This window comes from Oryzias latipes, chromosome 6 (assembly GCF_053564925.1).
Source record: "Oryzias latipes strain Hd-rR chromosome 6, Olatipes_Hd-rR_3.1".
NCBI classification, from domain to species: Eukaryota; Metazoa; Chordata; class Actinopteri; order Beloniformes; family Adrianichthyidae; genus Oryzias; species Oryzias latipes.
The window spans coordinates 27,264,394-27,292,359 of NC_136242.1; the positions used below are offsets into that span (position 1 = coordinate 27,264,394).

The 27,966-nt window shown below is 41.0% G+C and overlaps 1 protein-coding gene across 2 annotated transcripts; it reads left to right on the forward strand.

Annotated features, from left to right (window-relative positions):
• The first annotated feature begins 2 nt into the window (after window positions 1-2).
• Window positions 3-27,966, forward strand: zcchc14 (zinc finger, CCHC domain containing 14). 2 transcript variants are annotated; one of them, XM_078948928.1, is made up of 14 exons: window positions 3-708; window positions 3,367-3,543; window positions 11,109-11,304; window positions 15,783-15,853; window positions 16,147-16,254; window positions 16,359-16,402; window positions 19,209-19,354; window positions 22,270-22,306; window positions 23,449-23,878; window positions 23,967-24,064; window positions 24,603-24,700; window positions 25,275-25,427; window positions 25,736-26,860; window positions 26,935-27,966. In XM_078948928.1, the coding sequence occupies exons 1-14, from the start codon at window positions 190-192 to the stop codon at window positions 26,988-26,990; spliced, it is 3,258 nt and encodes a 1,085-aa protein (XP_078805054.1). In that variant the 5' UTR covers window positions 3-189; the 3' UTR covers window positions 26,991-27,966. The 2 variants fall into 2 exon arrangements, with proteins under 2 accessions (XP_078805054.1, XP_011474634.1); XM_011476332.4 differs by having other exon boundaries at window positions 16,147-16,218.

Sequence of the window (27,966 nt, forward strand, 5' to 3'; positions counted from 1 at the left end):
GCTGCCGCTCTGAAAACAAAAGAAACAACAACTGCTGCTTTATTTGGTTATTTACACCCTCAAAAAAACAAAAACATAAAACGCGTGTCATAACTAGTTTCAGCGGCCGAGGCACGTGCACACGCACGCGCTCTTTCTTTGATGTCAAGTTTACTTCCAAGTGTGAAAGTTTAGTGAGAGCGCGCGTGGATGCGCGTGAGGATGGTGGAGAGCCGCAGCTGCGTTCAGAGGGAGGAGGTGTACCGCTGGTTCTCCGCGCTCACCTCCGCGCACAGAGCGGAGTTCCTGTGCGGCCTCCTGGACCTCTGCGTCCCGATCGAGCTGCGCTTCATCGGCGCGTGCCTGGAGGACCTGGCCCGCAAGGACTACCACTGCCTGCGGGATGCAGAGATCAAAGCCAACAACCCCGCGGACCTGGCGGCTCTCACCAACATGACGGACGAGGTGGTCCGCAGCAAGCTGTTGGTCTCCCTGGCGCTGCTGGGCTCGGACAACCGGGAGGCCGCCGGGGTCCTGTTCCGGACCCTGACCCACATTGATTCGGTGATCAACAACTACGGGCTGCCGCTGAGCGACGGGGGGTCGGAGGAGCAGTTCCTGCTGCTCTTCACCATGGCCTCCAACCACCCTGCCTTCAGCTTCCACCAGAAGCAGGTGCTGAGGCAGCAGCTGGGCCAGATCCAGGGCCAGATCCAGGACCTCCTGCAGGTGAGGCTGGAGGGGCCATAGGGTCAAAGGTCATGGGGTCCTTAGTATATTATATTATGGTAACCCAGTTTTTTTAAGAAACACGAAATTTTTAATCGTCTCCCTTAGAATGAAAATAGTTGTTTTACTTGCTTAATTAAAAATTTTTTTTTTACTTTTTTAACCTAATGTTTTTTCCAAAATGAATCAGTAACTATTCTAAAGCAAACAGGGTTATGAGGGGCTGCAAGCTAGCAGGAGGGCATGTAAACAGACGGATGAAGGGCAATGGGGGCAGGCTTACTTCGCAGCAACAGTACCGCCCACAACTCAGGGGCAAAATTCCAATGAACTATTGCTGCTCTGCAGAAACTATGTCCTAGACAACAACACAGGTTTTTAGATGTTGGCTAAAAACAGCATAACCACAACTGAAAGACTATTGGATCACTTTTACAATAGTTTAAAAGATGTGCAGAGAATGACTTTAAAGTGTTAATCTAAATTATTTGGAGCAAAGCAAACATGTACCTTGAAAACCACCAATGCAAAGCTGTCGTTCTCTAGGACACACAGTAGCTTAGTAGTTTTTTATACAGTAGTATCATTAGAAAGTTGTGGGCTGGACTGTTGCCACTGAGAAACCCTGCATCCTTTCCATCACCCATAACTGAGAGCTCTCTGTTTACATGCTCTCCTGCTAGCTTACAGCCCCTCACATTACCAACCTAACATTACCAGTGCAACAAAAATGGAGAGCAATATTGGAGCTATCCAGCCGTACAGGTTTGACCTAGATAACAGCTCAGATGAGGAAAATGTATACATATATGGATCTGTTTGTCTGCAAGCAGATGCAGCAGAATGGAGCAGATCATGGAGCTTGTGGCCCGCCTAGTGTAGATTCTGTGTCACAATAAGCTCTTTTTCAAATTCCACTTTATCATCTGCTCCTAATTTACAATGATTTGACTAAAGAAATATTCAGATATGCAGTTTGATCCTAATATTCTTTATTTATGTCCTCCATCATCATAAAAACGCTAGAGCAAGAACATGTTAAAAACCACAAAAAAAAAATTTTTAATCGGAGTGGTCCTTTAAGGTTTTTATCTAACATAGCAATAATTGAACATCATTTTAAAATTTGATGTCAAATTGAGCTGAAAAATGACCAATCATCCATAACGAGGCGTTCTCATTATGAATAGAGGAAGAGGCTTTTAGCACCAGTTATTTAGACCAGTGTTTTTCAACCTTTTTTGAGCCATGGCACACTTTAACCCAAACAAAAATCCCGCGGCACACCAGCATCCAAAAAAAAAAAAAAAGGAGAAACTCATAGTCTGTATTGATCTACAGCCCCTCTACAAACTCACATGCATTTTTGTGATAATTCCAGAAAAAGCTGGAAGCTGCAGCTGTTTTTTTCTAATAGATGTAATAAAAGTTAAGTTAGAAGATTTAAAAACTGTTTGATGCTTGTTCGTTGTGGTTTCAAGAAGTTTATTACGAAAGACTCATGTGCGCTGAGACGCTGTCACTTTAACCCAATGCATCATGGGAGATGTTGTGCAAACAGCTGCCAGACGCAGACAGACTCGCTTCTCTGAGGTTCATTGTTTTGTTCACTTTTTCCACGGTCTAACACCGGATTCTGTACACCACTAAAGACGAGCTTTAGCTGGTATTTTTGTTGGAACTGAGCGACTTTATGAGCTGAATCAGAACAAGGAAGTGAAGACTTTAACCACTTCTGATTGGTCAGACTGATGACATGTGATTAAGCCTCCAAGAATGATTGGCAGAGACTGTTAAAGGGGCGGGACTTTTCCTAAAACAGCTGAAGCTACAGTCATTCTTATCAAAATAACTTTAATAGAATCAAATAAACACAAAGAAAAAAGTATTTTACGATCTTTCATATTCCTAACTACTCAGTGTTTTATCAGGGCCTGTTTGGACGAACACAAAACTGATATCCTGAAGATGGAAAATGTTTTTAGATCAGTTAGTGAGGGCGACTTCCCACAGCACACTACACTGGTTGAAAAACACTGATTTAAAGGAAGCAGAAACATCAGCTTCGAAAAATTAAGTAGCCAGATTCTTAGTTTATTCAGCAGAATTGATGCGTAAAATCCAGATGCCTTGAAGCAGATTTCTTGTGAATTTAGAATTGCAGTTGTCACATCTTGCAACTCACAAATGAGGATTTTTTTAAAGCGTTTTTTACGTTTGAACTGTTTTGACAAAATGAAAGTGTAACAAGTGTAGCACAAGTTAACAACAGTGGGAACCAACGAGTCCTGGTACAAAATTGCAGGTGAGTCTTGCTCAATGACAGGCCGGCTGAGGGATCTAAATCAGTTAAATTACAAACTTGTGGTGGAAAAGCTTCCAGCTGCAAACTACAGTTTATCTAAGAAAAGATCAGTTTGTGGCCACACACAAGCAAACAGCAGCCAAAGTAAGATTTAATCACCATTAGAGAATAATAAAAGTTTTTATTTTGAGAGCTTTGGTCATTTATTGAAGACTTGTTTAATCTTTTTAATCAAATAAAGACATCTAAAAAGCTTTTTTCCCTTTTCTGTGGACTTCATTTTGCCCTGTCTTCATCTGCAGGTAACATTCAGTCACATTCGTCGTCTTTCGCTAAATCTTTTGTCATTTCAGGCAAGTAAAAGTGGAGGAGAGGCTTTAGCAGCAGGACCTGCTGGTGCTCGAGCTGCCGTCTGTCATCCACAGCTGCATCCCATCCACACCCGCCAGGCCACGTCCCCGCCGCAGGCCGCAGATTCCCCCGGAGTCACCTGCCAACCGTGCCATGCTCACTGCTCCTGCTGGAACAAGGTACCCTGCTCCTCCTTTCGCCTTCTTCAAACAATAGCAGCAAGGAAAGCCGTGGCAAACAAAAAGTCTCAATCAGATATGTTAAACAGATGCATTAAAAAAGTAACAGAGTGCTGGAAGACAGAATCCTATCCTAAAACGCTCATTCTGCCTGATTTGGTTGTTCAGAGTTGAGGGATCCTAACAGCAAATTTTCACATTTGTATCTCAACTTAATTAGTCAGAAGGTCCTACCTGGGCTACCGAGTCTTTATGTTTCTCTTTTGTGCTGAAGATGAACAGAGATGGAGTGCTAATAAGATATTTTCTGCTGATCCACTGAGAAGCTGCTGAAAATCAAACAGGTGGATCAATCAGACATACCACCAACATTTGTATCTATATGTTCCTGTTCTGGGGACGGAGAACATCTTTAGCTAACAGTTCACATCACGGAAACAACAGCAGCCCTGCAGGCCCTGGTGTTTTCATGCTGCAAAGCATAAAATCCATCACGAGTGTTACCATTTTTGTGTGAAATTCAAACACCATAACTCATTAAAATGTATATTCTTTGCAGCTGTAAAAATCTTCCAGTAGTTTTTAGGAAAAACGTGCATGTATGAAGAAATAATTCCCTATAAATCGCAATTTAATTGATATATATTAGAATATTAGCATTTTAAGCACACAAAGCCATTGCTTACATCTAATCGGTGCAGAATTATTTGACTACATCATGATTGGAAAGTAGCTGTGAGGCTGTCTGAGGATGAGAAAAAAAAGAATTTAGTAATATAAGAAATAGTAAAGAGTAAAATGAATAACAAAATTTACATTTTTAAATAAGAAGCTTCAAAATGAGGGATTGAGGGTGTGGATGCATCTGAGAAAGGAGTTTCTGAAAAAAAAGAAGTAAAAAACCATGCAGTTACACTGGGATCTGAACATTTCCACACAGGACTAATTTTACAGTTGTACTTACTGCTATCAAAAGTGATTTTAAGGCTAAAAACAGATTTAACGCACTCCCAGATCCAAAGAAAAAATTTCATAAAGTAAAACATGTACAAAAGTGTAAAAACTACGGCTCATTAAATACTCATTAAATACTTGCACTGTGTAATTTCTAATGCACTCATTTGTTTTAATTAACCGGACTGCATTAAAACAGCATTAATCAGTATTCTCCCCGTATACGCAGGGGTTCAGGACCAGAGACACACGAATCTGCAGAATCTGCAAATATTTGGAACCCCCCACCCTCACGGCAGACGACTGTCTGTCACCGATCCGATCCTTACTTATTAAAAACCACTTCTGAAACATTTCTGATACTTTGTAAAACATTAGGAATAATGCTCAACATAAAGAGTTTTTTTTAATTCAGAGCAATAGACTGTACCGGAGCGTACTTTATACCACATATTATTAGTGTCGATTTGTGCTTTAAAACCAGGAGCCCGTGCTTCCTCCTTCATCGCTTAAGTGTGAGAGGTCATCTTCTTCCAGAAGAGGCCGGTTTCATCCTTATTAAACACCTGCTCCGCATGATGATTATTCTCCACGATTATCCTCCTCAGCGTATTGGGGAATATTGCGGCCGCTTCTGAGTCAGCTGATGCCATTTCTCCGCGCAGGGGCACAAACTCTTGATTATAGCGATTCAGGAACCGGTGGAAATAGCTGTGAAATGTTCTTTAGCAGCCGGCGGGGATGCTCTTCATCCGCATGCTCTTCATCTCCGCTCCCCTCGTCCCCTGCAGCACCTCCTTTGGACCCAAAAGTCTCATACAAGCGTCTTGAGCTAAGTTTTTGTGATGAACCGGAGGAGTCACATGACTGGAAAAAAATCAGCGAATACGTGAAACCGCGAATATTGAAATGCGGGGGAACACAGTAGTGGCAATAAGCATTCAGGCTGGGAGAAAGCAGGGGAACGACAGTGGACCCAAATAATAACCCTGCTGTACTCCACATTTAACCTGAGCGTTAAGAGAGTTTTAGCAGATGTTTACAAATACTTTCTCATTAATGTGTTTGGTCTTCTCCTCCCAAAGTTTACTTTTATTGAATGATGAAGAAAAACCGGTAAAAATTCATAAAGTGTACCGGTGTTGTAATGCCTAATTAGTAAACATGGTTAAGTAATGGGAGATAAGTTCTTATCAGTGTGTTATAGTCAGAAGATATATTTTTGGCATTCTCTTCTTTTCTTTGTCTCAAAATGATCTTTGAATTCAAACGGGAGTATTATAATCACTTAACCTGTATTAGATATAACAGCTGTGTAGTCTAGGTAGAAGTCGTAGTAATTATTCACATACCAATGTAACAATCACAGATCAAATGGGTATCTGTGTTATATTAATAATGGTAATTATTCCAGAAATGCACTATTATAATAATGGATTGGATTTATCTGCGCTTTTCAAGTCACTCAAAGCGCTTACATTGTGTCCATTATTCATTCACTCCTCATTCATACTTGGTGATGGTAAGCTACTGTTGTAGCCACAGCTGCTCTGGGGCAGACTGACGGAGGCGTGGCTGCCACTTCGCGCCTACGGCCCCTCTGACCATCACCGGGATCATTCATGCACATTCACACACCAGTGGAGCCACACTGGAGGCAAGGAGGGTGAAGTGTCTTGCCCAAGGACACAACGACAGGTGGCTGGGGGGAGTGGGGATCGAACCGCCGACCCCTTCGATCATTGGAGGACCCGCTCAACCACCTGAGCCACTGCCGTACTCGTCAAAGTTCACAGCATTCGTCTTACATTAACTTTTGTGCAAACATGTGTGTGTGTGTGTGTGTGTGTGGGGGGGGGTCGTCAGGTGTAGACAAACATTTTTGTTGCTTTTTTGGAACATGATTTTCTGTCATCATCCAGGTGCTAGTGCGTGTTTTTTTATTTGATTTGATTTGAAATGGTTTATTTCAAGCAATCAAATAGGAATAATACACAAAAACAATACAATCATCAGTTATACATTCATACAATAACTAATCAAACTGAGGATAATTAGACATATTAATAAATATTGCTTGAAAGGGAGTGGAAGGAAGCGAACTTATTTAATCCCACCCTGTTCTGTTAATGTCCACAATTCACTCTACATATTAAAATCTGCTTACTTTTTACCTTTCTTTTTCTTTTCTTTTTTACAAATTGCAAATTTTACTTTCAGTACACAAAAAGTTTGTACAACTTGCAGACGTTCCTGAACAAACCTTCTTCCTTTTCTTGCTGTGCAGCTCAACAGTTTTTACTCATTGATGACCAAAAGCCTCTCTCTGGAATGAATCTTTTCTCTTCCTGTCACAGTGGAAAACTCTTTATGAAAAACCTTAACGGTGAGACACAGATGCCCTGATGCTAACATCCAGATGTTCCCTCCTCAGCCTGGATGTGAACATCTAAAAGAAAAACAACAAAAAAACGCTGCAGCCTCAGAGGAGGGGATTTCCTGACGATACAGGAAGCACAGTGACTCATTTTGGTTAAATCATCCTTGAAGGATGGATCAGACAAAAGCAAGGGAGCAAGATAGAGTTAAAAGAAACTTTTAAGTTTTTTTTTTTTACTAAGTAGGCAGTAAAGAGGTAAACAGACTTCAACAGTTTGTACTGCACTGCCAGAGCATGTTTAAATGCAAGCAGTAAGGGAAAGTACCCAGCTCAGAGAGTAGCGTTGTGTTTAGTGTTTTGTTGCCCTTGGCTCCTGCTTAGTGCAGGTCAGCACATTTCTTTAAGCTGAAATCAACCCTCTGTGGTCTGTGTGAGTGTGTGTGTGCATGTGTTCATGTGTGTATGCGCTCACTCGAATCCCCAGGAAGTTATAAATGTTCTCGCTCTAGCTCTCTCCCAGGCCGTCTTTCCATCGATGCTTTGAAGGAAACGGCAGGTTTTCATGGAAAAGCAGAGATCCCAGCATCCTCTGCAAAAGCTCCACCATGTATGACATGAGCGTTGAAGCCGTGACAGCAAGTAGCTGACCCGGCTCCAAGCCTGTGGAAGACAGTGTTCAAGTTCCACATAATAAGTAGGAATGCAGAGTGAATATAAACAAAGAGACTTTAACGATCGGGGAATTCAGGAATGTCCCTTAAAGATAATATCATTGTAAACAAAGAAGTTTAACCTTATCCTGACCAGAATGCACCATTCTCAGTATTTCTCCCAAACAGCTAAACTTTTGAGTCCATAAATCTTTGAAAAAATAATTTTACATCCCGACTTTAAGATAATTTAAGACTCCACCCTCTTGCACTTAAAACTGTTTATATAAAAAAAAAAACCAAAAGAAACTGTTTAGCTGTTTAGCTAAAGTTTGTAAGTGAAGTAAAAATCCATTTTAATTAGGGATAATGCCTAACGAAGTGTCAATGAAGTCTGTTAATCTCCCTGACAGAAGCCTTTCAAGTTTGAAAAAAGTTACTTTTTTTAATTACAGTATGAATAGGATTTCGGCTGTAAAAATTGAAGTGAGGCAGTTACTTCTTCACAGCACCACTGTATTCCCTGGTCTTCTTTTTCCTCCTTATCATTCTTGGCTCTGGTCGGTATTCTTCGTGTTTAAATGTTTAATACAGAAACATCCCGCCCCGGCTTTTATTCTTGGTGGATTTGATCTTTTCTGACTGAGAGGAGTAGAAAAACTGTTTCCTCATTTCAGTTTTTTTATTTTTATTTGGATCCAGTAACCTTTCAGTAGTTCTGAGCACATGCTTTACATTACAACCCAGTTGGACCAGTGCAGGCCTGCATAATAGCCTCATTATGTGTGAGGTTTATATATCTATAAAAACAAAACCAGTGTTGAAATTAGCAGCACTGTAAAGCTGGCCTCGAGTGGAAAAGAGGAGCTCCAAACTTCCAACTCTCCCAGTTTTTCTGTCTCTTCTTCTTGACTGAAGCGGCCTTAGTTTTTCTCCCTGCTGCTTCAGAGTGCTGCAGAAAGGCTTTCTGGCTGGCAGAGGAACATGCGGATGTGGCAGCGCAATTTAATTGTTTTCAGATCTGCTGGCGGTACGATTTTAGGCCGTGTTCCTGAAGAACTTCTGCTCATTGATATTCCTGATTGGATTCTACAAGTCAAACCAGAAACTAACTGCGTCTTCCTGTCCCTCCGTTACATTTGTCATTCATTTGGTTTAAGCACAACAACTGAGTCTAAGGAATTCACCCAACGTCTCTTCTGTTAGTTTGTGGTTTCAGAGCATCGATGTTCTGCTTTCAGTTAAGCTGGCGTTAACCTCGGTTTGCACGCAGCGCAGTGGAAAAAAAGAGGTAAATATTTGCCTTTTTTCCTCCTTTTAGAGGCGTCTGTAAACGCACCGTTTTCATTTTGCTGACATATTATGAGGTTCATTTTCTCTCAAAGGAGAGGCATCCAGCAGTCACGAGGAAAATCAGTCGGAGCTGCACTTGGTTAGGGGTTAAATTGTATTCGGCATGTCAGCAGCTGCAGAAGATGCTGTTTCTACTTAAGTGTTGCTGCTTTCTTTACTGAATTTACAGTTTTTGTTTGTCAAACCGGATCAGAGGTTTTAAAGAAGATAGATCAGTAATAAAAAATGTGAAGTATTTTAAACTTCAACAGAACAACTAAAGGCAATGAATAAATTCATGTGAATCCAGCCTAACTCATGTCTTACTAATATGAATAGAAAAAGGTCAATACTGAGTCATCAAATCCATGTATTGATTTATTTGAAGGAAATTTCTGTTTTTTACCAGGCAAAAAAAGAAACAACTTTTATGTTAGTTTTGACTGTAAATATTGGGCTGCGCGAGATGAGGAAAACTTGCGATATGCGATATGAGTGATCAACATTGCGATAACGATATAATTTGCGGTAAATAAACAAATAGCAAAACAACCAAAAGCATCATTCCCATTTCACTGCAACAGTTTAAAATGTATACTCCAAATGACCCTCGGCGAGGTAGGATGCAAACATCTAACATAAAAGGGTCCATCCGATTGGTCAAATGCATAAATGGATTTATTTGATTCGTTAAATGCTTCAAGCTGCCATAAGATTGTTTTAGCATATTTAAGGTAACCATTTATTGCGATTTGTGATGACTTTTGCGATATGCATATTGCACAGCTTGATATCGCGATAACGATAAATTTGCGGTATATTGTGCAGGCCTAGTAAATATGATTTATTATTATTAGTATTATTTTTTATTAATATTGGTAGTAGCAGTAGTATAAGAATTAGTATTAATGTTGTTGTTGTGAAAACAAATTTTAAACCAAACAAATACATCTGCTTTTGATTGAAGTGTTTTTTACAGAAATTTGACAGAAAATTGTGAACTTCTCAGTAAAATTGAACCAGCTGGATATTTTGGCTATGATTCTCAACTCTACTTCCTACTTGTATAGCTTTCTAAAGTATATTTTAAAGTGTTTTTTAGTCATTCTTAGTTCTGAAAGGTTTGATCTTAAATTCAAAAAATGACAAACTACTACCACTACAAACCTCTACTTCCAGTGAGTCTTATGAATCTCAAATCTTGAAGTGTTTCAGAAAATGTAAACATGGTTAAAATAGTCAAAAGCGTTCTGCTATCATCCATTATTTTAGTAGTTATAAAGAAGAATACATGCATTTTTCAATTCTTTGTTCGGAGGACAAAAAACATCATAATGTTTGAAAATAAACTGTGATTTGCCAGGAAAACTGAGCCGTGTTCTACTGAAAAAAAAAAAAGAAATTCAGGGTCGCATAATGACAGAAGCAGTTTTAATCGTTTCTTTGCTGTTAACAAAGCAATGAAAAAAACTCTGTGCCTAGGGTGGAGTCCAGAAGAAGAAGGTACAGAAATAAAAAGTGTCTCCAGAATTGAGCCCTGTTGAACCCCAGATGAAAGTGGACATGTGACAGATATGAAACCATTCAGACTCACCTGCTCTGTTCTTTCTGCTAGACCCAACAAATGGAACAGAATTTATAAACCCGTCCATCCGATCATTTTCTTCTTTCCATAACTAGTTTTTTTTAATTTTTTTTATTTGCTTTAAGTTTGCAAAAAGTCAGAATAAATACTAGTTCAAAAGCACAAGGACAGACATGAATTATTGCAAACATTGACTCATTAATCTGGAAATGATTTTGTCTCTTCTGTCTTTCAAGAGCTGTCATGGGATAGATAGGTTGAACTTCTAAAGCGGGTGGCGCCCCCTCCTCTGTGCTCTAAACATGAAGTGCTCGCTGGCTGCTGGCCCCCTTGTCCAATGTTCGAAACGTTTGATTGGCAGATTTTGTGTTGTCCTCATCAGTTACAGTGACATCACACTCACTCGGTCCAGTTCTCAAATACAGTCAATGATTCCTACGGAACATCATGTTCCCTCCCTTGGTTCTTCCTTCATTGCCTCCAGCAGTGAAACATCTTCAACCGTGTAGAGGTTCAATTCCAGCTGCTTAATCAGACTTTAGCTTGACTCCTGCTTCAGTTTGTGACAAAAATCATAAAAAAGGAAAAAAAAGAGCAACCAAAAGAAAAAAACATAAAATATGCTTTGTTTCTAAGCATGTGTGGCTTCTTTCTGACTCTTCAGAACCAAACCAGAGAGGCCAGGAACACTTCAGGGGCTATCCTGGAGCAGGGAGACCAAGCTGTCAACCATGACATTTCTTCTCACCCAGACTTCCACCCTCCAACACTCTCACCAGCTGCAGGACATCCACACCCACCTTTATCTGGCGGGCAGAATCCTGCAGCAACCAAGAGCCATCAGGGGAAAGCTGGAAAGGGTGAGTCTGATGGAGATCCCAACAAGACGCCACATGCTGAAGCACGTAAATGCTGCAAAGAATGCTGCCTTCAGGCTGAGGTGTGCAGCGGGGTTAAGATGCTAAAAAATCCTGGGGGGGGAAATAAACATTAACTTTCCTCTTTTCACAAAAAATGCAAATAATTTGCAAAAATATCCACAGAATAAAACTTAAATCCATGAAATAATCCAATTAAATTCAATGTTATTTATGTAGCCCAATATTACAACACAGTTGTCTCAACAGGCTTTACTGATGGTACAAAACATAAAATAAGTTATAAAATACAATAGCTGATTGCTAAACTAAACTAAACTAAACTAAACTAAACTAAACTAAACTGACTAAACTAAATTGGGCATCCATGCCCTTAGACCCTATTTCTTTGTAAGGAAAAACTCCTTTAAAAAACTTGAGAAAAAAAAAAAAAAAAAACTTGAGAAAAAACCTCAGGCATGTCCACACAAAGGAGGATTCCTCTCCCAGGACTGACAGGCGATGTACCAGGACTGTTAGAGAAGAATTAGCTTATCTAACTAAACAACTACATATGTGAATAGTGTAGCCGATGGGCTTGATCCAGATGGGACTGGGGGGGCGGCTGGGGGTGCGAGACGAGCCAGAGGTGAGGTCCACGACCAAGAACAGGAGCAGGAGCACAAATGAGCCAACTGGAATCTGGAATCACTCTAGAATCACTAATTTCCCACTGGCAAAAATCGGACAACATATGCACCAAACAGAGGCATGGAAAACTAAATGGTAAATAAATCAAGAGTAGAGGAAATGAGAAGGAGAAGTAGACAGAAACACCCGGGGCACCATACTTTCCCCAGCTTCTAACTTCTAGTAGCCTACTAGCAATTCATTGTTATTGTTAAAAAAATATAATTCAAACATGTTAATAGTAAGTTGCATGCACTATGGCACATACAGTGGATGGTAATAATAATAAAAACAATAGAAAATCTACATTTTTTGCATAGCAATATTTAAACAATATAGTATTAATCTAAGCAGAGGGAATGGGCCGTCCTGGCCCGGTTTTTGAAACAATCTTCCCTCTGCAGAGAAATACGGTCTGTATAATAGATATAAGGAAAATTACAATTATTCCCCCAAACTTCATTACAGTAGGTAAGGTAGGAGGAGCAATAAGTTAAATATTACTAGCTAGCCTGGCAATAAGCCTGTCCAAAGTAGAATGTTTTACGCCTAACTTTGAATGTAGAAACTGTGTCGGCCTCTCTTACATGAGCTGGGAGTTTATTTCATAAAACACGGGCTTGGTGGCTAAAAGCTCTACATTCAACTGTACTTCTACAAAATCCAACCTAAAGAAAATTCCCTGTTTAATATTTCCACAAATTTTAGTAAAAGTAAACCTTAGTTACAAAAAGATGTTCTCTCTTCAAAGTATAAACTTAAAACATGCTGTACTTAAATTGAAAAAAAAATAATGTTCTAAAGTTTTTTTGTCTAAAAATAGAAATCTTCAGTCAAGTTAGGGTAACGGCAACTGAACTAGACAGTTTTATTTTTAGATGCACTGATACAAAGATGTGAGATACATCCAAGCAGATAAAAAAATATTTCAGGAGTTTCTCTAGATTTTATTGTCTGCAGACTTAAATAACAGGTTTAGCAAACATGCAAATCCCAGATTTCTGCATCAAAACAAAACAAAAAAGAGATCCTGACCTGCTTGGCCTGTTTTAGAGATCATTCTCTACATGAGAGCATTACCTCATCCTCTGCTTGGAAACCTTCCATTATCAACTCTTTGAAACCTTCGACCTGCCGCTCCGTCAGGGAACCCGCTGTGGGATGAATGTCTGCAGGCGCGACTGAAACCCAACCCTCAAACGTGGTCACTCTGCAGAGCACTCAGCAGCAAAAAACACACGTCAGGGAGGTTTTATTTGCATGTCTGAGACTCCTGCATCCATTTTTAGGTCTTCCAAAAGTGAGCTGTGATGTTCAGAATAATAAAGCATCTGTTGAGGGAATAAATGACAGTCCAGTTGGAATCACAGAGAACATTTAGGTGTGTGGAGTTTGCGTTTGGTTGGGTGGGTGCAGATGACGGACTGCACGAGGACTTCACAGCTGTTGCCCCAACAGGCATCCAGTGAAGTGATGAAGGACGGCTTCCAAACTGAGCAGTGGCGTCCCAGTCGCAACCCGGACTTAAAACCTTCCCCCGTCAGAACCCCACTTCTGCTGATTTCTTCAAGTTTCTTCTGAGTTTGATGGTGAAACCAGAGAATCTGGCTTTGGAAGACATTTTTCCTCCAAGACCTCACGTTGTCAAAGTGACAGAGAGGGAACGGCTCAAACCTGCCTCTGTTGCTGAGGCATGTGTGCTCGCAACGCAGTAGAAACAATGTGTGAAAACAATCAATTACTTTTAGTGTTTACAATGGGACGCCTCAGACAGACTTCAGTTGCGGGGTTGTTTCAGCGTCACTGTCATGCTGTTTAATCTGTGAGTAAAGAAAGTGTATCTTCACAAAGAAGCAGCTTGTTCCAAACCAGATGTTGGAGACGTGAACTTCAATGGTCCTGGTGCAGCTTCTTTTTTTTTTTTAAAGTGGAGTGAGATGGTTCTTTAAAGGTTCAGAGGTCCAGAACAAGTTAAAAATGTTAACAAATTTGCTCAAAACTTTCCTAACGTTATAGGCTATGGAGTCTTTTGTATTTCATATCGTGGTATCAGAAGACAGAGAGTGTTCATGTTTATTTATACGCAAGATCTTTGATCTAATCCTGATTAATACTCTGTAAATTCAATTGTTCAGTTATATTCCACAAACGTATCCAGGATAAGGCGGGTCAGAAAAGTCAGTTAGATTCACATTATTATAGCCTGTAAATGTTTTATTCACCATTACATAAAATATCTGAAGGGGTACAACTCTTTTGTTCAACTTTTAACATTTAAATTGCGATTATTTTTCAGGCTGGAAAATTTAACGATGTGTTCAAAGGTATTTAAAGTGTAATTTAAAAAGTAGTTAATTTGAGTGAAAAAGGGGAAAACATTGTTTTCTTCAGGATCCAAACCCCAATCAGAACAAAACACTCATAGTCTGAGCACCAAGACGTTGATGTATATTAATATTTTTTCTTTATTCAATAACTGGACCATGTTCAGTGATGAATGTCCCTGTTAGAGAAAAGAAATGGAAAAATACCACAGCTTGTATATTCTTTACTTAGAGTCTTTTTGTGTGTTTCCCTAAAATAAAACATTTAAATGGAAGTTTATTAAAATAAAAGTGAAGCATTTTTTTACCAGGTTGGAATCTACATATTTGATTCTAAAGCATCTTTAAGAACAGCAGTAAGAATAAACGTTCCTTCTTTCTAAAAAAAATAACATGGCTATCACATACATAGGCTAACACAATAATGAATTTTTATGCATGTTGTTGGTCTTTTGGCAAACGCTTCCTAGTTCATTTTGGTTTCATTTGTATTGTCTGTTATCTGAAATGAGAAACTATTAACAAATCTTGTTGTTAAAGCAATCTGTTAAGACCGTCTGTGCGTTTAAATCCAATTTTCCAAAACTATTATTCCGGAGCCAAACAGACTTCATGACTTTGTGGCTTAACAATTTAAAAGTCTGTCAATATTATTTCACAAAAATGTTTGATTTCTTTCAATAAATTTCAATGTTTCGTAAATTTATGATGTGGCTGAATCTAGATCTCAGTTTTTGTTGCATCACAAACTGCAAACAATCTGCTCTGAGTGATAAAGCATCTGCTGCTAAAGAGTGAAACAGACTGTCTGCATTTATCTGCTTTAGACGCTTTTCAGGGCAAAATCGGAGCGTAACGACCAAAACCTTTGCGTCTGAACTTGTCTGCGCTCTCCCGCCATAGGAGATACAGATTCTGACAGGGATACGAGTTTTGGCACAACACCTGTTGAGCTTTCCCCACAGCAGCAGCAAAGATCACGACGATCGCTCTGTCGTTGGTTTATGTGCTGAGTATTCAGAGGCAGTGATTGAAAGACTTTTATTTAGAAATTGAAATAAAGAACACACAAAAGTGTGGACATTCCTTAATGTGGTAACGTTAGCTACTTATCAAACGCAGCCTTAGAATATCCATCACCAGAGTTTTTTTCAGATTCAATTCTCTCCAGTCTTTTTTTTTTTTATCGATTAACTTACTCTCTCTGATTGCAATTTTGGGATAACAGGCCACTTTAATACAAATTATGTTAGTTTCATCATAATAAAAACCTCATAGAAATACATCTGTGAAGAAAAGAGAAGAGGCAGTGGAGTTTTATCTGGAGTTTTATTTTGAAAGGTGCTTAGAAAAATGCAAAAAAAAAATCTTCCCGTTCCTGCAGCACATGTAAGCACAGTTTTCAGGAAATTTTTTTAGAACAAGCTTTTTAAGATCTTTTATCTGAATGAAGTGTTTTGTTTTTAGCTGTGATTGAGAGGGTGGCACTGCGAAGAGTGAGCGGTAAAGCAGAGGACGCCGCGGACTGCGTGTTCGAGGTGGGTTACAAGAAACAAAATGGCTGGCATCAGTCCTTTAACTGGCTTATGACAAGCAGCATTCCAGAGGAAGTCTTGAAACATTTAGGACATTTTTATGGTAAACGTTATAACAGAAGTTCTCTAAAAGTTTCTTAGCCTTGTGGGATCTTTGCCAAATATTTACTATCTATGGATTTCAGACAAACACTTTCACTAATGATTGTTTTTCTTGGAAATGTTTTGTCCTTGACTAGTAGCAGCTCTTTGAGATGCAACCTTTTATTCCTCCCCCCCCTTCTCTTCCTTTCCAGGTGAGCTGGTCGGATGGATTTGTATCGTCTGTTTCCAGAACCCAGCAGGAGGTGACAGAGCTCATATCCCAGGTCCGGTTACACAAACATGTTCAAAGAGTCATAAAGGTCTTCGCAGTTCTGAAGAACCTAAATCAGTTTCTCTTAAAACGTTTGGTTTTATTTGGTTGAAACTCACCAAGCTTACAGGTCCGTTTATGTTTGTCTGTTAGCTGTCACAGGTGTTTCCTGATGAAGAACTGGAGGCGGACCCCAGGTTAGTCCAGATTTACAATTTATGATAAAAACCCATCAGGGTTTCTTCATGTCCTCATGAATGGAGATTACATTTAGTGTTTAAAACTTTAAACTAAGGCTAGACAAAAAAAATAGGTTTGAGCTTTTCTTATAACAAAAAATAAGGGTTTACCTTTTTTAACCATATTTTAAGGCATCACAGCATTATGTGGATTCAATGAGGCTTAAAGACCTGAATGGGTAATGGGGTGAAAGTGAGTTAAGTTTTCCCCCCCCTGTTTTCTGTTTTTGTATAAACATGTATAAAACAAGTGGATTTATTAACGAAAGAAATAATTCTCACTGAAATAATTACAAAGTGACTTAAGTAATCCATCTAACCATTCATTCATCCATCCATCAATCTTCAAAACCCACTTAATCCCTCTCCGGGTCAGGGGTCATCAGACCAATGAACCAAGAGGTTGTTTTAGAATTTCAGTTCAGAAGCAGAATCTTAAAAAAACGTATGAAATAAAACTGAACAAAAAATGACATAAACCATAATTTCTGGACTATAGAGTGCACCTGATTATAAGCTGCACCCATTACATTTTTAAAGGATGAAACATTTTGTACATAGATAAGCCGCACATGTCTATAAACCGCATGTGCCCACATTGAAACATGTGTTGTAGAATGAGGATGTGTATGTGCTGAAACCGCATGCTTTTTCATAAAGAAGAGGGAGCGAGAGCGCGCAGCCGAAGTGTGTTGGAGGTGCGCGCTTATGTTTGAAATACTGAGTGAAGGGGAACTGTGGTAAAAGAAGGTTTCTCCCAAAAGAACGGTGAATGAGTCTTTATTAACCCGCTCTGGAGGCTCTGAGGGTCAGAACGGGGAAGTAAACAACCGAAGGAAGAGCCGTCTTCGGCGGAGAGGATCTCCCCTGCATTTTCCGACCACCGCCAGAAAGAAAACTAATAATCGCAGGATAAATTTACAAAGAAAGATGGTACACAGAAAGAGTTTTCAAAGTTTTAATAATATATCTGAGATTTTCTTTCCAGACAGTGCCTGTGACGCGGCAGTAACACGGCAGCAATATGGTAGTAACAGCACTAACTGGTTTAACTGGATAAAATAACATACCAGTAAAAGTCACTGAGAGCAGCAGTAAATTATAGGCACGCGCCTCTGCGCTGCACGCGCCTCAGAGGCAAGTACTGCGCAGCGCGTGTGCCGGAAGCTTTCTTCCACAACAGTGACACACCGTAACACAGCACTAACAGGGCTGGTTTAAAAAACATGAACGTAAAAGTCACTGAGAGCTTTCTTCATCTTCCTCCTGTGCACTGAAACCATGGAAGTCTTCCTCCTCAGTGTCGGATTAGAATGGCGTCAGATATTCTTCGCCACACACTCTCTCAGTGTCTCCTTCGTTGTCGCTGTCAGTGTCACTCTCAACCTGAGGCAAATTTTCTCCTGAGCTTTCGCTGTCCTCTCCCTCATGCAGCAGACCGGCTTTTCCAAACCCGTTGGTGATGGTGGATTTTTTGACACTGCTTTTAACAATTGCTTTTAACTTGAAAGCTGTGTCATTTGCATTTCTTGCATTTTCCATGATGTGGGTCAGTTCATGCTATTCATTCACAAAGCAGGAATTTACATTAAACTTGGGTCTTCCTCGACACATATACCGTATTCCCCCTGTCTCACTCTTACCCTTTCTGCTCGAGCGCCCCTAAATCTATTTATGTAAATTCAATACTGTAAAAACAGTAATGAGACATCGTTGAGCAAATAAGAAGAATTTGTACTTTAAGCTTATTCGTGTCAAAAAACACTTTGTTTGTAGATTAAACCTTTTGCCATCATTTGCCTCAGTTATCTGACATGTTAAAATCTAAAACTAACAAAACGTAACTGAAACAAATTAATCAAAACTAGAAAACAATTATTCATTCAAATTATTGGCATTTTTCTTCAAAGACAGACTACGGACAGATTAAGGAGACATGTGGTTTGGAGCCGCAGATGGCAGCAACAATCACTGCAGTAGCAGGATTTTTTTCACCTGTCTGCAGGTGTTTTGGTCTACTTAACCCTGTAAACCTCATTTCATCAAAGAATTGACAGAAAATTATTTTTTGGGGGGGGAATTAAGATGTTTTTAATGCCTTTATTCAAATCCACAAAAAATGTTTGCAATACCATTTCAACTTGCAATATAAGTTTTTATCAATTATGATATATTTGGTGATTTTGTAAGTTTTGCTTACAATAATGTTAGTTTTAGATGCAGAAATATTGACACGAGTGTTCAGAAAAAAATTCCATTGTCTCAAATTAGATCCCCTCATTTTCACATGGTCTAAATATATTATAAAGAACTGATTATCAGTAAATGTTGGATTCTTTCAATACAGCAATCAGTCCTTTTAAAAAGTGAATAATGGATGAGTTATTGTCACGATAAAGTTTTTAAAATTTGCAAAACTTTTCGCACCAAAGTGTTTTTGGGATTTTATGGAAGCAGCCGTTTTGAAATGAGCAAGAAATGCCCTTCTACCGCCCCTAGTGGAATGATGATGAACTACAATGTATTACTAAGTAATATAATGGGTTTTTAAGGAAAGTTTTGATCATGCTGATGACAAAGGGGTTATAAACGTCCGATGAGGTCAGGTCTGGTACATTTCTGCTCCTTCCAGAGATCTTCAGTTGGATTTCTGGTTCACTTCGTCCGGTGTTTTTCTCTCATACATCCTTTAGTATGTTTTTCTGTTTATGTTTGTCGTGTTGGGTTCTGAGCGGGTTCTTCCGTCCGTCCATCTGCCCTACAGGTGTCTTGCAGCTCTGTCCGGCCCTGTTCTTCAGAACCGATGCGTCCAGCTGTTTTTTGCGACCGGCAGGCGTCTGTCACCTCGCCAGCCCTCTTCGCCCTCTTCCTCCTCCACAGCCTCGACCAGTACGCTTACCTGCAGCTCAGGTGCGTTGTTATTTTTTTCTTGCAGAGATCATTTTAAATGTGAGGAATATATGTGTGGAATAATCGCTTTAGAAAGGTTCAGGAAACGTATAGGAGACGCTTTTGGGAGAATTTCAAGTTCAAGTCCAGTTTGGAAAAGCCGTGAACTGCTTTGGTTTTCAAACTGTGGCTCTTTACTGTTTGCAGGGGGGGTCTATTTTGGTCGGGTGTGGGAATTCAGCGTGGCATGTTTGTGTTGGAAAGCCTGCAGCGCGGTGACCTCATGTGTTTGTGTGACTTCATGAGTATTTATAGCAGCAACTTTCTGAGTGTTTTTTTTCTGAAAACATCTCGCCTGCACTGTGAGACGCTCACGGTGAACGCCGGAGCACCAGGCTTATCCCCACACAGCCGCTGCACGCAGACATCAGTTCAACAGGTTCTGGTGGAAACCTGCGTCTGGGTTCACGCTGGGGTTTTGTTTCACATGAGCCGAAGAGGCTCCGCAAGGAAAAGCCTGCACAGAACTGCATGCTGGTCTTTGTATTCCAGGAACAGCAGTTTATTATTTGCATCAAACTCTTTGTTGGCTCTGTGATTATTTGCATAAGACACAATGTAAGGATTAAAAGGAGAAGTTCTCAGCTGTGCAGGTGTTTAGGTTTGACTGTGGCTCATTCGAGCTTAGTTTTGCCTTTATTGTGGTTGCTGGCTCTTGAACGGCCAACATCAGGCTGAAAATAAACCAAAAACATTTTCATTTGCTACGTTTCTGAAGTACTATGTTTGTTTTTGCATTTTTTAACAACATTTAATGTTTTGACACCTGAATTCATTTCCAAATTTAAAAAAAAAAAAACTTATGGTTTTGCTTTCTATGGAAGAGGATTAGGGCCACAAAGAAAGAAAAACAAAGAAATCCTGAATAAAGAATTGAAGATTTAAGTCAGAATTCTGAGGAAAAAGTCAGAGTTTTCTATGCCCTTTTTTTCTTTTTCCATGGCCCTAATCCTCTTCTGTAGCTTTCTCTAATGCTGAATCAAGGTAGGTTTGGAGCAGAAGTGGTTTGATGCATATTTTCATCAGTAGGCATCAAAATTTTTCTTTTATTTTTTAAAAATGTTGTTGGCAAATGATAAAGTTTTTGTCTCTGAGTTGCTTTTTGGTGTCATTTTTAGTATTTTATTTTGAAAAAGGTAAATATTCTAATTTTCAATATTTTCTTACATTTCATTAAAATGGTGGGTGGAGCTATATCAGTGATTGACGCCGTCCAATCAGAGAAGATGTATGCGATTTTGACCCTGCTGTTTTACTTTAACATATTTACTTTTACTGTAAAGGATATTTGAGGGTACATATTTGAAGTCAAAAAACATTTTCCTACAATGATTTAAAAGTGTGGGGGGGGCTATGTCAGATGTTTGAAGCTGTCCGATCAGTGTAGACTTTGTTGGTTGTGATCTTGCCTTTTGATTTTTACAAATGTACATTTTTTTACTGTATTTTTGAGGGTTACAATTGAAATGGTAAATATTTAAAGTGTAGACATTTTCTGATAATTTGTTAAAATTGTGGGCGGAGCTATAACACATGTATGAAGCTGGCCAATCAGAGTAGACCTATTTATAATTCTTGATTTTTTTACTTTGTTTTTCCCTTTTTTGGCAGGCTGTTTCATGTATACATTTATTGATCAATATTTATCTGAGTAGAAATATGGTAAAGAAAAAACTTTAATGCACAATAACGAACAGCATTAGAACTTAAACAGCTGCAAATAACTGCTGTGGGGGGAAAAAGAAAACAGGAATGGAGTAATTTTTTTAGAATAAAAACAAACAAATGAAATCCCAAACTTCCTTCTTTGCTCATCTGCTGCAGATTTGTCGTATTGAAGCTGTAAAAGAATTTTTCTTTTCCTTTTTTTACTTGATTATACGATAAAAGATATTGTTCATTCGTTTTCATGTAATTTGGATGAGCAGGAACCGTTCTACCTTCTTTTACTCGCTGTTCCTTCTTCTCTGCACAGCATGAGCTTTGTGTGGAGCCAATGAGATCAGACGAGGCGAGGAGTGAAAATGCTGCTGCGAGCTCTGATGTTACGGCTGTGACCGTAATATTGTTTTGTTTGTATCTGTTTTTTGTTTTCTGCTGCAGTGGGAGGTTCTGTCTTTCCTGTTCTTCCCCTCCTATAGTCGTGTGCAGATTGGATCCCAAAGTGTCCTGAGCACCTGATTGGCTGTGGACGTCCAGCACGGGTTTAAATACTGCCACATCATCTGTTGGCAGCAGCCGAGCTTTACATTGATATTGATAGAGGCTTTGGTCCTTGTATTTTGGTGGCTTTTGTGTAGTTTTGAGTTTTTTTTCCCTGTAGATAAATTCCCAGCTTAATTTCATCCTGGGTGTTCGTGTGTTTTTGAGTTGTTGGTGTATTTAGTTTTTCCTTTTACCTAGATGTTACATCCTTTCATAAGCCCCTAGACAGGGGGGTAACACTGATCAGGCTTCTCCTCGGCAATCAGCATCTAATGAAACCACATAAACTGCCGGTTTTATTTTGCATTCGAAAGAACTGAACAGGTTCTGCTTCAACAGTCCTCTTCTTGGTTGGAATCCAAACACTGTTCCTGAGTGCAGAGGTCTTTCTGGCTGCTTCTCATCTGCTGCATCTTCATCCTCTGAACATTAGGAGAGAATTTGTCATCTCCTTAGTCTTCAGGGTCCAGACGGATGCTTCCAGTTGTTCCTGAAGTTCTTTTGCTGCAGAGGGAAGAGGCTGGAGGACTGTCTTTGACTCATGTTTCCTTTAAAGTCTTCCTCCATCTTTTAGACATCCTTCTTTGAAAGGAATTCCCTAAAGTTTGTTTTATTCATTTTAGCACTAATTTTAGGCTGAACTAACATGCTGGTGTTTGTGTTCATCACAGATCTCAGCTGTCTGCTGCAGTACAGAGGAGCAAACAGGTGAGACTTTTAGCTCTAATGCTTTCAATTATGGAAACTTCTTCCATTTAGCTCTTTTGTGTGACGATAACTGCATCACCGCACATATATTTTTTTTGAAAGTTTTTTTTTTTTGAAAGTTCTGCTTATTCATGTTCTCCTTCACTCCCTGCGCCACGCCTCTCACTTCCTCTTGCGCTGCACGCGCTCCCTCTTCTTACACACACGCACGGTTTCAGCAGCACATACACATCCTCATTCTACAACAGAAGTTTCCTTCTCGCGAGGAAATTAGACAAATTTACCGCTTTCTAATTATTAATTTCCATTTTATTCATTTCCATTACAAGCTGCATGCGTTCTTAGGTGCTCGACACGGCCGCCCGCCGGAGGATTTTGTGTTGGGGGGGGGGGGGGGGGGGGGGGTTATTACTGTTCTCCTTCACTCCGTAACACCAAATATGAAAGCGCACTCTTATAGGGCCATGAATATCTTTATATTAATGGCTGGCATTAACTCTGTTCTGGAGCATGGGATTTACAGTACAGACCAAAAGTTTGGACACACCTTCTCATTCAAATGAATGGGAAGGTGTCCAAACTTTTGGTCTGTACTTTATAAAAGTTCAGATAAAACTGTTTGATCATCACAGTTTTGTCTGACTTTGAAATGTTACTAATATACATTAGAAAACGACTTTTTTTTTTTACCAAAATGAATAAGACATTGTCAAGAGACAAACCTGAAACACAGATAAACTGTATATATAAAAGTAATTTCAGAATAAAAAAAATTAATTGTTTTTTGTGGACAAATGGTGAAATTGTGTATATTTCTTCCAAACTTTCTGCTTTATTAAAGGCTCAAAATGCTATGTAGCACAATAATACACACATTAAGACACACAAAAACAAAAAAGTGACAGTTTTACAATATTAAATATATGTAGAGTAGATAGAAATGCATCATCTTAGATAAATAATTTAAGTAAAACATAATAACTTTTCCATTCACTTAGGAATTTGTCATTTTTGTATAATAAAATCATAAATTCCTATTTTAATCTGACCCTTCTTCTATTATTCTATCTTAAAATGTTTTTTATAGTTAATTTATGTTTCTGTTTTATGGAGGTTATTTAAAGGTTTCTCCTCTTCTTCAGGGCAGTGTACAGAGTGGCAAGCGTCCAGCCCGTCATCAGCACAAACAACTCTGTCTCCATCCGCTCCACCCCTCATATTTCCTCCTTCCCACCTCCGCTTCCTCCCTCCATTCATGCCCCTATGCATCCTCTCCCGACCTCCTCCCTCCCTCCTCACATCCAAGCCCCGCCCACCAGGAGTTTGGCTCCCAGTGATGCTTCGTCCCAGCTGAACCACACATACGCTCAGCTGCAGCACCAACTTTATCCACACGGCGGCCCTCAGCCCGCCCTGCACCCACCTCATTCCCAGCCGCGCTCCCAGCCCCACACGCAGCCGGCGGCGTCGACCCAGTCCAGCAAGCCGGAGCAGAACGGCATCCTGGACTGGCTCCGCAGACTCCGCCTGCATAAATATTACCCCGTCTTCAAACAGCTGACCATGGAGGAGGTGTGTGGAGGTCCAAACAAACCATGAAGTGTTTCCTTCAAACATAATCTGACTTCATTTTTCCTATTCTGTTTTTTTTTCTCTCCAGTTTTTAGCTCTGACAGAGGAGGACCTCAACAAGTACGACCTCACTCAGGGAGCGAAGAAGAAACTCAAGACGCAGCTGGAGCTGCAGAAGTTAGCAGAGTAAGCTGCACAAAACACAAACTTTATCAGGATAAAACCATCTGACGAGCTTCACCTCAAGCAGAAAATCCCAGGATGCTGCACAACCTTACAGAATATTAAGTGCTTTTCTCAACCAATCAGCTTTATCTGAAAGTCCATTAATGGTTAACTAGTGATAAGTTGAGCATAAAAAAGGACATGCAGGAGCACAAATCCCTCCAGAGAATGAGCATTGTGTTTCCGTTCCCACTATCAGCATGTTCCCATTAGGCAGGTAACTCCTGTGCACTGATTTTCCAGAGCGACACATCTGGAGGCATTTTAGTGGTTTTTGTCTCCCCCTAGTGGAAAAACTGAAGAGATGCATCAATTTTTCTATAATAATATAATAATTACGCACCTTTCTCTGAACTCAAAGTGGCCAAACACAGATAACAGCACAAATGTAAAAACACAAATGATACATTTTAATTGATCTTGTCTCTATGTGTTGAAGAAAAAATCTTATTGGGGAGTTTTATAATTCATTGTATGAATTTGTCTGATCTTCTCCCAGCAGAGAGATGAAGATGGAGAAGCGGCCATGCAGCGGCATTGCCAGGGTGACCCCTACAAACCATGTGGGACCTTCGGCTCACGGCGTCCCCCCTGCAGGTAACAAAGCTGACAGATGGTCCTCTATGGCTCACAGAACTTTGAAGTAAATGATAATGTTCCTGAGCTTCATGCTTCCTTGTAGTATTATTTTTTTTTAAAAGGACATTTTAACCCTTGTGCTATCTTAGATGACCCCACCCTTGCATAGACGTGTTCTCCCTACCATGACAAAGGTGGATAAAGGTGGAAAGATTTCATGTAATCCATGGACACCAGTGAAGATCACAAATCATTGAAGAAAAAAGGTTCAGAGCACTGTCTAGTGGGTCTATATGACCCAACTCCCAATGGTAAAGTGCCTAGAATAGCACAAGGGTTAAAATTTCTGTATTTCACAGATTTCACCAATCGTGGGTTATTTTTTAGAATATGACTACAAGGAAAAACTATACTTTAAATCTTTCTTTGAGAGAAATCTCCACCTAGTTCCTTTTTGTACCTCTAACTGGGTTTTGTAAAGCTCCACCTCCGTTACGTCTGGAATTTAGACAAGCTCAGCGTCAAAGAAGAAAAGCTGAATGTTAGTCCGGTCAGTGAGTCAGAGCCATAACTGGATCTACGTGTTTTACAGGAGAGTTGCGGGTGGAGGTGGACGGCGTGCCGAACCACCAGCCGGTGTCCACGGACAGCAACTCCTCGTCAGGATACTCCAGCTCCTCCTGCTCGCCTCGGACGCCTCTCTGCTGTGACTCCGCCTTCGAACGTGTCAGAGACATGCACAGGCGTACGTATTCGAGCGTAACAGACTTCCAATATGCTGCTTTGAAAGACGATGGGGCTCTGTTTATCTAAATTTGGTAACATTGGGCAGGGGTGGAGCCTAAAGGGTTTCAGGGACCCTTTAGTCTCGTTCTGAGGCATCAGGCCTTCTTATTAGGATGAAGTTAGGTTGAACCATTCTCCGCAGCAGTAGGATTGTCAGATTTCTGGGGTTTTGTGCAGCACGGATGAAATATTTCAACCTTTAACCTGATTATTTTTACTCAGTCATGATTTTCTGTCTTCATCACTCTGGTTTTTCTGGTGTTTCAGGAGCGTCAGTGCCAGAATCGGGCACCCCAGAGAAGGGCGGGTCCTGCGTGTTTATTGTGACCTCCAGCTCCCCCACCCCGTCCACTCGCCCCACTGCCCAGGTCCTCCCTGTCCAGACAGATCCCACTCCTCCTCTTCCCCCATCCTGCTCCTCCCACCTCCCGTTTAGCGTTCGTCAGGTTCCGTTCCACCCGCAGTCCAGCTACCCTCAGTCGCTGCTTTCTCCAGTTTCCATGCGCATACTTTCGTCCCCACGAAAGCCCCGCCCCCTGTGCACAGATGTGGGCAGTGCCAGCTTCCTGTCAAGGGGAGGGGGGGAGGGGAGGCTAGAGAACCTGTTCTCTGGGCTAAGCATGGACGGCTCTTCGGCTCTTATGGACTCCTGCCACGAACCCTCCACTGGCGCCGTGGATCTGATGGTGGAGACTAGCTCCGCCCCAACCTCCACCTCCAACAGCCTGCACCACATCTCTCAGCCCCCCCTGCTCCTCCCTTCCTGCCCTTCCACCTCCTCTTCATTCTCCTCCTCTTTCACCTCCTCAAAATCTTCCTCTCAGTCCGAAAACCCCGGCCCTCCCAGTGCCTTTGTTTCCACGGTAACAGGAAGCTCAGTTCCAATTGCTGCAGTTCCCGGAAATGTTTACTTCCCACCTCAGCCCACCTCTTGCCCCTCCCCGTGCGCATCCTCCACTTCTCTGGATCAGAGATCAAGTCACAGCCTCTCCCTGTGCGTTTGCAGCTCCTGCGGTTGTCACGGAAACTGCGGCACCTACAGCGCGCCGCCAGGATACGCAGCCGCCAGCTATCTGCAGCCTCTCTCTTCCGGCTCTTCCCTCTTCACCCTGGCTCCTCTGCTCCACCTCACGCCCCTCGTGTCCTCATCCAGTGCTGCCAGTTACGCAGCCCCGCCTGTTTCCTACCCCGTGATGGGGCCTCCAACCACCTACCAACGTAGCCTGGCATTACATGACCCACAGCAGGGATTTGGCTTCTACTCGCCCCACAGCATCATGGGTAATGGAGGCCATAAACGCACAGTGGGAAACCTGTCATGCTTCAACTGCGGCTCCAGCGGACACCGAGCGGACGACTGCAAGCAGCCAGTGGCGGAGTCCCTGCAGCGCGGTGAGTGTTTGGCAGCGAAGCAGCTGCATGTTCAGACGGGCTGTGATGTAACTCTTCTTCCTCCTCTTCTTCAGCTTCGTTCCGCCTGAAGTTCTCCCCTCACTCCGCCAACAAAGACTCTGCAGATTAGCCTGCAGGTGGAACCGTCGCCCTCGACAACGGAATGGCCGAAGCAATCAAGAGGCACGCTTTTTAGATCCTCTCACACAGATGATCGTAAATGCCATTAGTCAGTCACATGACCTGTTCTGCTGCTCCAACCTCACACACCATGAAGCCAAACTATGTTCCCTGAGCTTCACAAACCCAAAGCACCTTCCTGGTGGACTCCTCGTCCGTCTGTGATGGACTGGAGTATTTGATCAACCAGCGCGTTCTGCATGTTTGTCCTTTTCTGTGGATTTCTCTGAAGACTCAAAATGTTTAGGCAACAAGCCGCTCACTTTCAGAATGAACGTTTCAATGCAAGTTAAAAAAACTTAACAGATTCCAGGATGTAACCTTCGCTTCAACAGGACTCCTGTAACTAGAACACAAAACAAGAACTGAAGACCTTCTGGAAAAAAGGAAAAGCTGTCCCGGTGGTTCTAGTTCTTCATTTGTCTCTCTACCTCTGAGTTTCCTGGAAAAGATGCTTTGTCAGCAGAAGCTTCGAATCCAGCACCTGCAGTTCATGTCTGTAACTCTGTGAGGAGCGAAGTCCTCAGAGTTCAGGATCCGTTCTATTGTCTGATGCAGTTCTTGGTGTTTTTGCGTGTTTTCCTGTCTGAACTTCTGGGCAGGACCCAGACCGGCGTTCCCCTGGAGGGCACAGCTGACACTAATTTAAACTCAGTACAGCAGCGCTCCAGGGTCTGATGTCTCTTTTTTTGTCATCGTTATTTTAAACAAAAGCTTTCTGCTCTCCTAAAAGGTTTGTGATTTGACAGCAGCGTCACTTCATCTAAAGCTGTGTGGAGTTTGTCTGTACAGACGTTTGAAAGGTTTGTTTAAATTTCAAGTTTTATATTTCATAAGGTGTGAAAAAAAATCAAGATTGTTGTGTCTAAAGTTTGACCCAAAACTATGCAAATAAATGATTTTGGATTGTGCTTTTCAATACACAA

Excerpts from the sequence above, each read along its gene's own strand:
- zcchc14 (XM_078948928.1), top strand. The coding sequence starts at position 190 with ATGCGCGTGAGGATGGTGGAGAGCCGCAGCTGCGTTCAGAGGGAGGAG. Across the intron at positions 3,544-11,108 it reads ACTGCTCCTGCTGGAACAAG|AACCAAACCAGAGAGGCCAG; the intron begins GTACCCTGCTCC and ends CTGACTCTTCAG. Across the intron at positions 16,403-19,208 it reads GAACTGGAGGCGGACCCCAG|GTGTCTTGCAGCTCTGTCCG; the intron begins GTTAGTCCAGAT and ends TCTGCCCTACAG.